General features: G+C 41.5%; 1 protein-coding gene across 10 annotated transcripts in view; it reads right to left on the bottom strand.

Annotated features, from left to right (window-relative positions):
* TBC1D1 (TBC1 domain family member 1) overlaps positions 1-12037 on the bottom strand; it is a 102123-nt gene that overhangs the window by 69087 nt on the left and 20999 nt on the right. Inside the window, exon 1 of one of the 10 annotated variants that reach the window (XM_039698818.1) lies at positions 3127-3341. The exons of the other annotated variants lie outside the window; for them this stretch is intronic. Within the exon in view, the coding sequence (XP_039554752.1) occupies positions 3127-3156 (30 nt within the window). The 5' untranslated portion in view covers positions 3157-3341. Of the gene's footprint in view, positions 1-3126; positions 3342-12037 lie in introns of those variants that run through there. 10 annotated transcript variants of the gene reach the window in all.

Here is a 12037-nt window from a genome sequence, read left to right on the forward strand (position 1 = left end):
AAAGTCTAAGATTAGCCAACCCAGCTGGGGACAGCTACACTGTAAACCCACCCTGTTCTTCCAGTGCTGGTGGCACATAAGTGGAGATTCCTCAAGCTTCAGCATCACACTCTATCACTTGCAGCTCCCTTCAGGAGGGAGCATCTCTTAATAATTATAGAAGAAACTTTGAATTAAATTGTGTAACCTTGCTTTGCACTTTATCTTAGTTATTCTCTTTACTGGTTCCTTGTTGGTTTATAATAATTCAGACAAAATAAATTGAACACAGCTATTAAATGATATATAGCGCCTTTTTGTGTAACTAGAAAGACAAACTGTATAAATTTCATAGCTAGCTGAGAATCTGAGGACACATTTACTCAAAATTATTTATACAATTTCTTGCACTAAGGATTGTTTCAATTTCTTCAGCAATCAGTTCTCTAATCCTGGTTTCTGTAAAGCTGCTTCTGAATAGAAATTTGCATTATGAAATTAAGCAATTTGTAAAGAACTATGACAAATATTTTTTTTAAACTAAAGATGTATTAAATATTATAGGAACAGAAATAGAATTTGTAAAGAACTATGACAAATCTTTTTTTTTTTTACTAAAGCTATATTAAATATTATAGGACCAGAAATAAAATTATTTCTAACATTTGTCACTGTATTATTACCTCCTACTAATGAATTAATAATGTGTCAGTTTACCACTGAAACCCTGCATGTCTTTTTTGCGACATTTTCAAGCCCACAATGATTACTTTTAGTAACAGTTTCTTCAGTGATCTAAACTGAATATGAATAGTCTTTGTGTATCTACCAAAGCACAAAACTGTATTTTCTACTCAGAACAGTGCAAACATCGTTTACACTTCCAAGAGACTGTGCTTTCAGGTGCTTAGTCAAAGATTTCCTTTAAGTCAGTTGTCTAACTTTGTATCAAACCATGCAGGAAAAACAGGTACAACTATTCTTTTTTATTTAAATAATTTTATGAGAGTAAAACAAGTCAGTACTTTAGAATTCATTATCCACAGAGCCATCATATAGGGGTTCAGCCAGCATCCATAAGGCCAATGGGGGCAACACCAATCCACATTGACTCAAGTGGGGCTTTATCCTCCAGCCCAGAATGGGCCCCATGGCTGAGCCTGGCAGTGCTGCAAAACTCAGCCCTGAGGAGCCTGTGCTTAGGTAAGAGACAAGCTGGGTGAAACTGCAGCTAAAAATGTGTAAACAAGGTATATTAAAAGGCAATGTTTATACAAACACCAGGGAAATAAATTTTATAGTACATTGCAGTAAATTGCTTCACATGTAACTATCTGCAGGCCTGGTGACCTGCCAGGTGAGACGAAACACTTACCTAAGTGGGGATCACTCATTTTTAAGTAAGGGATGCAAGGGGACAGCTGTCCTTCAAGGTGGGGCAGTTTCCTCCTCCTACAGTTCCTCCCTGTTCTGGAATGGGCCACCATCTTATAAATACTGGAAAGGCTTGCATTTGTGTTGAAAGCCCACAGCAATAGCTCCTACATTTTAACAGATCAGATTTTGGCAGGCAGGAAAGTTTTGTCTATTAACGAGCCTCATTTTATATTTCTAAGTACACTGCCTTGCTTTCCCTCCCAAATTAGGGCTGACAATCAATGGCTATCAAAACAATAAAACTAAGTAGTTGTGAGAAACAAGCATTGAAATAATTAGTTTTGAAAGCCCAGAAAGAAAGCACTCCTAAAAGCAGTCAGAAGTGTGTTTGTGCAAGAGCTTGTTTCTCTAAAAGCAGAGTGAGCTTCGTGTGCTGCAAGTTCTGACCTCCTCCGACACCAACTCCTCTCGGACCAGCTGCTTTGCCAAGCTGGCAAGTGAACAACGAAGGAGGGAAATGAGCCATGCCTTGGGGGCATGCTTGAAGTACGTACTCAGTGGCATCACTCGTCTTTGAGAGCAGCCACCTGTACAGGAGACCGGCACATTTCTAAGGGACGGGCATCAGCCGGAATCTTTCCTGCAGATCGCACCGGGCCTTAGGGTATGCATGAGACACAGCCTGAGGAGTGATGGGAGAGGTCATCACACGTGCTCCACCCAACAGGTCTTCACCCAGAGAAAAAAAGGCAAGTGGAAAGACAGAAGGATACATTTCCATTTTCAGGGTGTGTCTAAAGCAGTCTCTTTTCAAAACAGAATAGAGCAAATCCTTCTATCTGAGAATCTGAACAAAGGCAACAGTCACAGATCAAGCACTTCCCTCTTAGTCTCTTCTGAGGGTATTTCACTTGTTAAATATTCAGGAACAGGAATGCAGAAGTAATTAAGCAACTGACCATTTACACCTGACAACAGAGAAGGGAGGATCAGGTTTTATGTTGTCCGTTGAATTTCAGGATACACGATTTTTTCCCCAAGCTAATTTATTAAAGGAACCTACAATTCTTGACTGCTGTACAGATGTTTCACAGACTTGTCCTCTTCTACAGGTTGAACTGTGCCTTGAGACAGAATATCATTAACAGCTCATTTTAAATTAGAATTTTTTTAAACATCAGCTCAAAAATATATTCTAGAGATCTTTAACCATCTTTACTGCTTTGCATCCATATGTAATTTCAATTACAGTGGAAAATCCTACTGAAGCCCTAGACACAGACGAAGAAGGCGACACATGCATTGTCATAATAAAACCTGTAAGTGTCCCACTAAAATCCAACTCACTGTTCTTCATAAATTCAGAGCATGACAAAAAACATGGAAAAAAAAGACTCCAAAACAAACAGTGGGAGCGCTGTTACACATTCCCCAGAGTGTAAAAGTAGCGATACACTTCAAAAGGCACTGAGATCGGGCCTTCTGAGCAGTTCTAATTTCAGCTCCCCCCTTCTGCAGATCCGCAGCAACGTAGAACAAGTCGACCAGACCTACAGCTTCGCTTTTAGCCCCTAAACCCACGCCACGCCTGACAGCAGGTTGACTTTCGTGGTCACTTTGAGTGCTCCTCCTTTTCCCTGCCTGAACAATACAGCAGGGCTCTGCTCCCTTCCCAGGGGTGACTGACTTGCCTGGAATTTACACGCGAACATCTGCAAGCCCGAAGTCTGGACTTTACTTCCCGAGCGCGGAGGGCGCCGCGCCGCCTACCTTGGCCACCCAGCTGAACAATGGTGACATCCTAGGGGCTCCGGCGCGGCGATCCCCGGCTCCGGCCGCTCTTCTCCGCCTCTGCCGCCCGCCGCTCGCACGGCCTCATGCGCCGGGAGGGACGGGCCCGCGCCGGCTCCCGAGGTGTCCCCGCCGGCCGGGGCACCGCGAGCTCTGCGCGCCGGGGACACTGCCCGTGGCGGCGCCGGCTGCAGCCGCGGGGCTGCGGGGCGGGAAGGGAAGGGAAAGGAAGGGCCGCGGCCGCGTCCCGCCCCCGCCGCGCTCCGCCTCCGGCGGGGCTCCCCGCGCCCGGGCTGCGGGCTCGGCAGGGGAGCGGGCTCGCCCTCCGGCAGCGCCGGCAACCGCCTGCGGCCGCCGCCTCGCGTGCCGGCCCCCCAATGCTGCGCTGACCGCGGGATTCTCAACTAAACTTTCTGGGGACACCCCGGCACCCAAGCCATTCCTAACATTAAAGGATCGAGCGAAAAAGCATCTATTTGAAACCACTGTGAAATGTTACACTTCCAGTCTGTCTTGCCATTCGTGTTAGCTAATGGCATTTGACATCACACGCTAGCAGCTCAACTTCCAGAAATCAGACTGTCGTGGAAGGGCAGGCAGTAGTGTACATGTTTCCCGCAGGTCCAGGGATGTTATTTGCCACTCAGCCAGGAATGCTCATTCCTGTCGTTGCTCCGGCTGAGCTGACCGGGAACTCCCTCCTCTCCTACTCGGTGGCTGTAGGGCTGCCTGAGACAACTAATTTTCCTGAGTTTGGAGGAAGGGCACAGAACCAGGAAAGGAAAAAAGGCTTGGAGTTCACAGGAAATAATCCCCTAGGCTCAAAACAAAAAGCCCTTTATTTTCCACCACCTCAGAAACAACATGAAGAACTAGATTTTTACAATCATAACAGAAAAGCATAGGAGTCTGCTATGCACTTCTCAATGAACAACTAACAATACACTCACCTGCCCCCAAGCTACATTAAACACTGATGTCAGTCAGGATATCTGGCTTCTCACTCTGTCTGCCATCTCTAGTGTGTTAACTTTGAAACCTGTTGCATGTAGTTGTTATAGTGACATCTGTATTTTAAATACACTCTGAAAACTTCTACATGCTTCTACAGGAATGGGTAGCAGAGTGGTCTTGTGGTGAAGATACTGAATTTGGAGACAGAGTAACAATGAATGAATTCTGGCTTCTGCTGTTAACATGACTTTCAGGCGTGCTATGTAACTGCTCTCTCTGCTTTAGTTCACCTGTTTAAAAAAAGATGATAGATGCTGGCCTTGAAGGAAGGAGAAGTGGGCACACTTTGGCACTTGGGAAACAGCTGGAAGTGAGGCTTAAGTGTTCCGCTATAAAAACATATAGTAATGCACAAAATTCTTCAGTGTAAATTAAAAGGTCACTGTGTTGCTTACCTTCCAAAAAACATGCGTTTAGTAATGTAGTGGGAACAATAAATGGATTCATTTTTCAGAATGTTCAAATTTCTAAAAAGACAACTTCTGTATTTTAGTATTTTAAGTTTGGCTTGTGTAGATAACTGTCTCTCCAAAAATACTACATACCCATTTTGGGGAAATGGAAAAATTTGGGGTCAGGGAATAACATCTGTATTCCATAAATAGTAAGTAGCACTTGACACCATCTTATCCAAGTCTATGATCTCTTAAAAATCAAAACAAACCCTATAAGCTGTTTCATGTTATCATGGAAAGTATTAGCGAGATATTTGTGGCTGTTTTTAAAATAGCAACAGTTAAAATACTTCAAAGACACAACTTAGAGCTTACATCGTCAGAAAGGTGATCTTTCTGTTCTACAGATGTCCTACATAAATTTACACACATACCCCCATGATCTTTTTCTCCAACAAAGTTTTCTCCATATAAAGAAACTGTTTAGAGAATGAAAGAGATATAAAAAGAGAAAGAAGTCATACAGAAATATTAAGAAGAAAGGAAGGTGCAGTTGACCTTTCAACTCAAAAGAGGAGTATTCCTCCTAATTGTCCTCTGATTTTAGTTTCTCTACGGTTAATAACCATAAATATTTTTATGAATCTTCACAGTGTGTCATCACTGAATGTCTCATAAGAACTTGCATTAAAGGTATAGCCACAATTGTGGTACCTGAGAACTGGCCTCTCCTGTTGCTCTTGTGTTACCACTAGTGGAGATTTTAAAGCAGATCCCATTCCCATTTAAAGTTTTTTATTCTGAACGGTACTTAAACATACTTTGGCAGTTATTCTTCTTATGAATTATCCCCTCTGTCCACATTCATTTGCAACTTTACTTATTTCCTGCCTTCCTGTACACAGAAGGTCTTGATATATTCAGGTGGAAAAAAAAAAAACAAACCAAAATACACTGCCATTAATGATCACATTCCAATATTTAGTCTTTGTTTAAAAACACCCACAATTTTTATCCTTTATCACTTATTTCTCACCATTCTTTAAGATTTCCCTGAGTACTGTATTATCCTTTCCTGAAAGTTCCAGGTGTGAAGGTTTCTACTTTATCAGAGAAAAAAGAGAAAAAGAAAATAACTACTGTGAGAGTACTGTTTGTGATGTGAATTCAAAATATAATAATGTTTTGGTTCTTAGATGCAGCTGTAATAAATCATACCACAACAAAGGTGTCTAAGGAGACACCAGACTTCTATGACACCTTCACACAATGCAAGATGCAAAAAATTATTTATCTGAATCCATCAATGGAAAAGAGTAATGAAACCACTGGATTTTATCCTTTCCAAAGACTCAATCAAGCCTAACTCAGCGGCTTCTGAATAGAAACTGTGGTGAAGAGCAAGCTTTCTTACTTCTTTTGGCTAAATTATAAGCAAACATTTTTCTCAATACAAAATGAAATATTAATCATAAAACCAGTTACTTCACCAAACCAGATCTGCACCAGCGCCCTGATGAAAGACAACAGCAAGAGCCAACCCCTAACCACAGGCTAGTAGTGGCTGTCCCTTTGAATTAAAGTGCATAGGAGCCCACCGCCCATGCTAAAGATGAAATCCAGCTTTCACCAAAGCACCTGGGTTGACTTTCTTGGTGGTTTCTAGACACTCAGTGGAAACAGAAATTACACAGATCTGGACAATCTTCTTAGCACTGTGAGTGAAATTTTCTGGCTATTTGCTTACCAGTAGCAAACATGAAAAATGCTGACATTGGGCCGGTGCCCAGAGATAACTTGCAATTCACTCCCTGTGCGGCAGACAGAAGAGAACAGTTCCTCCCAGACTGCTGGGCACTGATTCAGCAGCAGAGTCCTTTCCAACCTCTCCTGTAATACATTGTCTTTTCCACCACAAAATTTGTAATTGCTAAAATGCTTCAATTCAAGTGATACTTGGATTCATTTTCATTTCATTCCTGATTACTCAGAAATGAAAAGTCCTGATGGTGATGGGCCATCTGTACTCTTCCCTACCACCACTATCCCTTCTCTCTCCAACAGTGTCAGAGCTTGAGGGTTACCAATTGCACCTCAGCAAGAGGATTGAGGGAATGCAAGATCTGTGAAGGGAAAGGTGATCCTACACCTGTAGGAGAGAAGTGTAAGAGCACACAGGCCATGCTGCTCACTCAGCAGACAGTGGAATTGAAGTCTTCCTTGGGCAAGTCATATCCTACAAGCAGGGTTACACCAACTAGAGTGAGGTCATGAGAGTCATTACAGGATAAAACACCTCCTAAGGTTGAAGCAGCTTTCCTGATTGGATACCATTATCTTCAGATTCTTTCCCTGGGTCTGTTTTGGACTAGAAAGTATTTAGGCATTCTTTTTATCATTTGAAAAGTTGTATCTAGAGAAAACAGCTTGTGCTTTTCTTATGCCCTGTTAGAAGGCAGTTGCGGGTGATAGCAGACGCTGGGATGATCAGTTAGTTACCTTGAATGGAATGGATAATTTCTCAGTATTTGCCCCAGAAAGTTCAGAGTGGGAGGATTTTGATGAAATCCTTAGTCAAACAAGGGACTGGAGAAAATACTACTCACAGCATGTGGAACCCATCATCCTGTAAAGGTAACCACAGCTATACATAATCAGCTTAATGGTAACACCATCTAGCTTTAGGGACCATTGGTGCCCATTCACAAACATTTAGCTACCAAGAGTACATCTAGACTAAAATCATTGTGCCACTTCAAACACTTCCAAAAACACTGATGAGCAAACTTTGGATTGGAAAGCTTTATTCTGTGTTGCATATTTTTTGTCTTCCCACAGACAACAAAATAAAGCTTAAAGCTGTCAGGAACTTTGCCACGGGTTCTGACTAATTCCACTCAAGCATAATCATATGTCTGCATTTGACCGAGATGAAAGGTACACTGCTGAGTGATCTAATTGTAATCAAATGATCAGATCTCTATAAATGAGTGAAAAAACACAGCCTGAATCTACAGATAAGTCCAAGCAAGTTTATGAAGATATCTTGTGAGGAGATCACTTTGATCTGAATAGTTGGATGCAGAAAACCCACAAGGATGATGTGGCAAATGAGCAACAGGGAAAACTCAGAGCACAGCAGGGAATTGCCACAAAGAGACATCAGAGGTTCCATACATTTATTCTGTTTAGTAATGAGGGTTTTCTGGAAGCTGTGAAATGAGCAGTAAAACCAGAAAACAGGTAGAGCAAACTAGGAAACTGCAGAACCAAATAACAGAGGTCAAAATAAATGGGGATGCTCCCAGTGTGAAATGACAAACATACACATCAGCCAGAAACCTCCTGTTTTTCCTCCTTGTAGGACAGTAGCTTTTGGTCTTCTCAGTGTCACCAAGCTGAGGGATAACTTAACTGAGCTCTCCAGAATGCTGAGGTGGCTCTGGAGAGAGAGCAGCAGATGCCACAAGGATGACATACACCTGCACACACACCCTGACACAACTGGATAAACAATGAAATATTAATTATGCAAGACTGCTTATTTTAAAAGTCTTCCAGCACTGGGATACAAAACATGTGAAAATTAAATTTCCCTTAATGTCCCCTGGCACTAGACACATGACCCTGAAAGGACTTTGCACCCTTTTCCATCAGCTTCCTGCTGCTTCCTTGTGACAAGCACCACAGATCTCAAGAGAATTAAAAAAAAACTCTTAAAGTTTAAAAAAAAATTCAAAATGCAATTAGTTAAAAGTTGTACTTCAGTGCTTGTTGATCTTGAAGCTTATACAATTAACTCAAGTCACATGGGAAAAAAGACAATTCATTTGAAGATATAGCTCATTTCCTTTGTAAAGAATCATTATCTCACAGTCGAAAAAATCCTCAAAAATACTAAGCACTTCTACTTCCAATAACAGATAAGTTATAGAGTAAAAAATGTCTAGGAAGTATTGAGGAAAACCTACGAACAGAACATGACACCACTCATTTTACTGGTTAAAATCAAAACACAATTATAATTTTATCAATTCCCTATATGCTGTGGGAGATATATATATTATGAATGTCTATTTCCATTACATGGGACTTCATGTTAGTTTAGTTAGTCCATATTTACTGTGGCTCACTAGAACACTCTAGTAATGAGTAACATAAGATAAAGAATAATGTATGCATCATTTTACAGAGTTATAGCCTAGCTCTTTGTTTGCATAATTAATTACACATACAAAAATAGTCCCACTGTCATAGGCATATTATTTTGTACACCTCAGTCGCAACAGTAGGAGACTTGGGAAGTATATTGAGCTTCATAGTATGGAGAGCCATGGAAAGAAGCCAGTCCTCTCAGTTCTCCACAATTTACTTAATAACTCAATAAATTTATTTCTAACAGCATTGATTTCTCATTATTTAATTCAGCCACAATCCCCATAGACAGCACACAGATTCGAATGGGCTTATATTGTAGTTCACATACTCTAAAGCAACCCCCAGTTCAGAAAATTGAAAAAACTCCAACAGTTAAAATAAAACTTTAAGTGTTAACTGTTCTACCCCGAAACAAAAATATTTCTTGGTTTTCCTGGGAACTGCTTAACAAGAAGAACTATCAGTTCAGGTTTATCTCTCAGTAGGTGTAGGGTCCAGAACTTACCTACAGTCAATGGAGCTATATTGCAGTTCACATATGATGAGCAGCTGAGTGTAAAAGCTGTTTATTTGAGAATTGTCCCCACTAAAATCACAGACTAAATTGTTAAAATATCCTTATATATCTTAAGCAGAGATAACAAAAAGAGAAAAAAAAATACCATATTGTCCTGCTCTGTTCCAGAATCAAGCTGAAGAAATTTTAATGTCTGTAAGGTTGCCCTCATACTGTAAGCCTCCCTACTCGCGTGCTCTTGGACAAAACCCTGGTGGAAGAACTGTAGCAGCCAGCTGAGAGCTACTGCAGGCCCTTGCAGTTGATCAAGTACACTCAGCTGCCTGTCCAGCCCTTGCTCTACATCACTTCTCAGCACCAGCCTTCCACTTGATTAAAAGCTGCAGCACAGTCCTTACCTAGATATTTGCAGTGTAATGTGAAATTGAGAATACCACTGGAACCTACTAACATAATAATTTGCATGTACAGTAATTTTGTATAGAGCACGTAAATCTGCCTTTTTATTAAATTATCTGTGATTTTTATTTTGCTATGTTGTGCTGTTGATTATACTCCTTCTCAGCTGTCTTGAAAGTGGAAAACTTTATCAGCAATGTTCCCTTGCACGCATTTTTAACTTACTGTTGCTAATCTCTCCCCTTCCTAACCTCTTCTGCAGACTTATTAACCCTTTGAGTGTATCTTTACCAGTGATATGGACTCATTTGCTTTTGTATTTTTGGCTAAAACATACTGTATTTCAATTACAGTGAAAGCCACAAAATGGCAATAAACCATCTTTGAAACCAGGATTCAAACACTGTCTTAACCAATCTGAAAAATCACTTTCCCCATGATTCAGTTGGCTTTCCATTCAGAAATTTACAGTTCCAGGTTTCATTACAAACAACACTCCACATTTAGTTACTTTAAGACAATTCTACTTTAATTCCTAAAAAACACACTGGAAAACATTTGTGAAATATAACATACAATAGAGAGGCTTTAAAAATAAAGCAGCAGGATTTGTCCTTATGGCTCTTTTGTGGTTTTGATAAAGCTGCATTGCTTCAAAGGGCTCAGGATATACTACTGTAAGTCACTGCTGCACATTTCACCCACATGTGCTGACTGTGCTTCCTCCCCTCTGCCAGAACAATGGGAGCCTCTGCGTGCTGAGTCAGCCATCCAAAAACCAGGATCCATGCAGCCCCAGCACAGCCCCTCACCACAGGCTCTGTTAACCATCTTGTCACCAAGAAGGGGAGAGAGCGGCATCATTTCGTGTAAGACTCATCAAATTTGGAAATGTGTACCTATTTTCTGGAATAAAATCTAAAATATTAGTTGAGATGCAGTACACTATTGAAATACATAAATAAATACATAACTAATCACAGGTCAGTTTTGCCATTTCCTCGTTTCTGGATATTCTTAGTACCAATAGGGAAATCTGACATTCCAGGAGAAATCTGCACAAAGCTGGATGGATGGGTTAAACAGCTGAATTCTTCACTGAAGTGATCTGGTAAGTTCAGACACCACTTCAACTTGCAAGTCTTAACACACATAATTGAATAACTTGCAAGTCTTAACACACATATTTGAATGTGTTCACAGGTGCAAAGACCCAAATGGATAAGTGAACCTCAGAAGACATCTGAGCAGGTCTTTTAGAATCATGGAATCAATTCAGGTTGGAAAAGACCTGGAAGATCATCAAGTCCAAGCAGTAACTCAGCACTGCCATATTCACCATTAAACCATGTCCTCAAGTGTCCAATGCACACATTTTTTAATGCTCCCAGGGATGGTGATTTTACGACTGAGCAGCCTGATCTAATACCTGAAACCCAGTTATTGAGGAGTTTTTTTCCTAATATCCAATTTAAATCTTCCCTGGTGCAACTGAAGCCACTTCCTCTCATGCTGTCTCTTGTTACCTGGGAAAAGGGGCCAATCCCACCTCACTACAACCTCCTTTCAGATCATTGCAAAGAGTGATCCGGACTCCCCTGAGCCTTCTCCAGGCCAAACAATCCCAGCTCCTTCAGCTGCTCCTCAAAAGCTTTGTGCTCCAGACCTTTCACCAGCTCTGTTGCCTTTCTCTGACCCAATCCCTCAATGTCTTTCCAGTTGTGAGGGGCCCAGAACCGGACACAGGACTCAAGGTGTGCCTCACCAGTGCCTAGTCCTGCTCCTGCTGGCCACACTATTTCTGACACAGGCCAGGATGACACTGACCTTCTTGGCCACCTGGGCACACCCTGGCTCATGTTCAGCTGCAGTGGCCACATTCCAGCCACTCTGCCCCCAGTCCATAGCAAAGCCTGGGGTTGTTGTGACCCAAGCATAGGATCCAGCACTTTGCCATGCTGAACCTCTTGCAACTGATCCTGGCCTATTTATCCAGCCTGTCCACATCCAACTGCAGAACCTTTGTGCCCTTCAGCATGACCCAAGCATAGGATCCAGCACTTTGCCATGCTGAACCTCTTGCAACTGGTCCTGGCCTATTTATCCAGCCTGTCATCCCACTGCAGAACCTTTGTGCCCTTCAGCTGATCAACATTCCCACTCACTTTGGTGTCATCTGTGAATTTACTGAGGGTGCCTTCAATCCCCTTGTCCAGATCATTGATAAAGATATTAAATAGGACATTTCACCCCGGGTATATTAAATTCTCAAGTGTCCCATTGCTTTCAATTAAATTAGTAGAATGAAGGTCAGTTTTAATCAATCTTCCCAGCTTCTTCTCTTAGCATGCAAAATGCTGTAATATACAGTCAAACAACAAGAACTTAATAAGAAGTTTCTCTCACT

The sequence above is a fragment of the Passer montanus genome, unplaced genomic scaffold, assembly GCF_014805655.1.
Source record: "Passer montanus isolate IOZ18808 unplaced genomic scaffold, ASM1480565v1 scaffold13, whole genome shotgun sequence".
Classification (NCBI taxonomy): domain Eukaryota; kingdom Metazoa; phylum Chordata; class Aves; order Passeriformes; family Passeridae; genus Passer; species Passer montanus.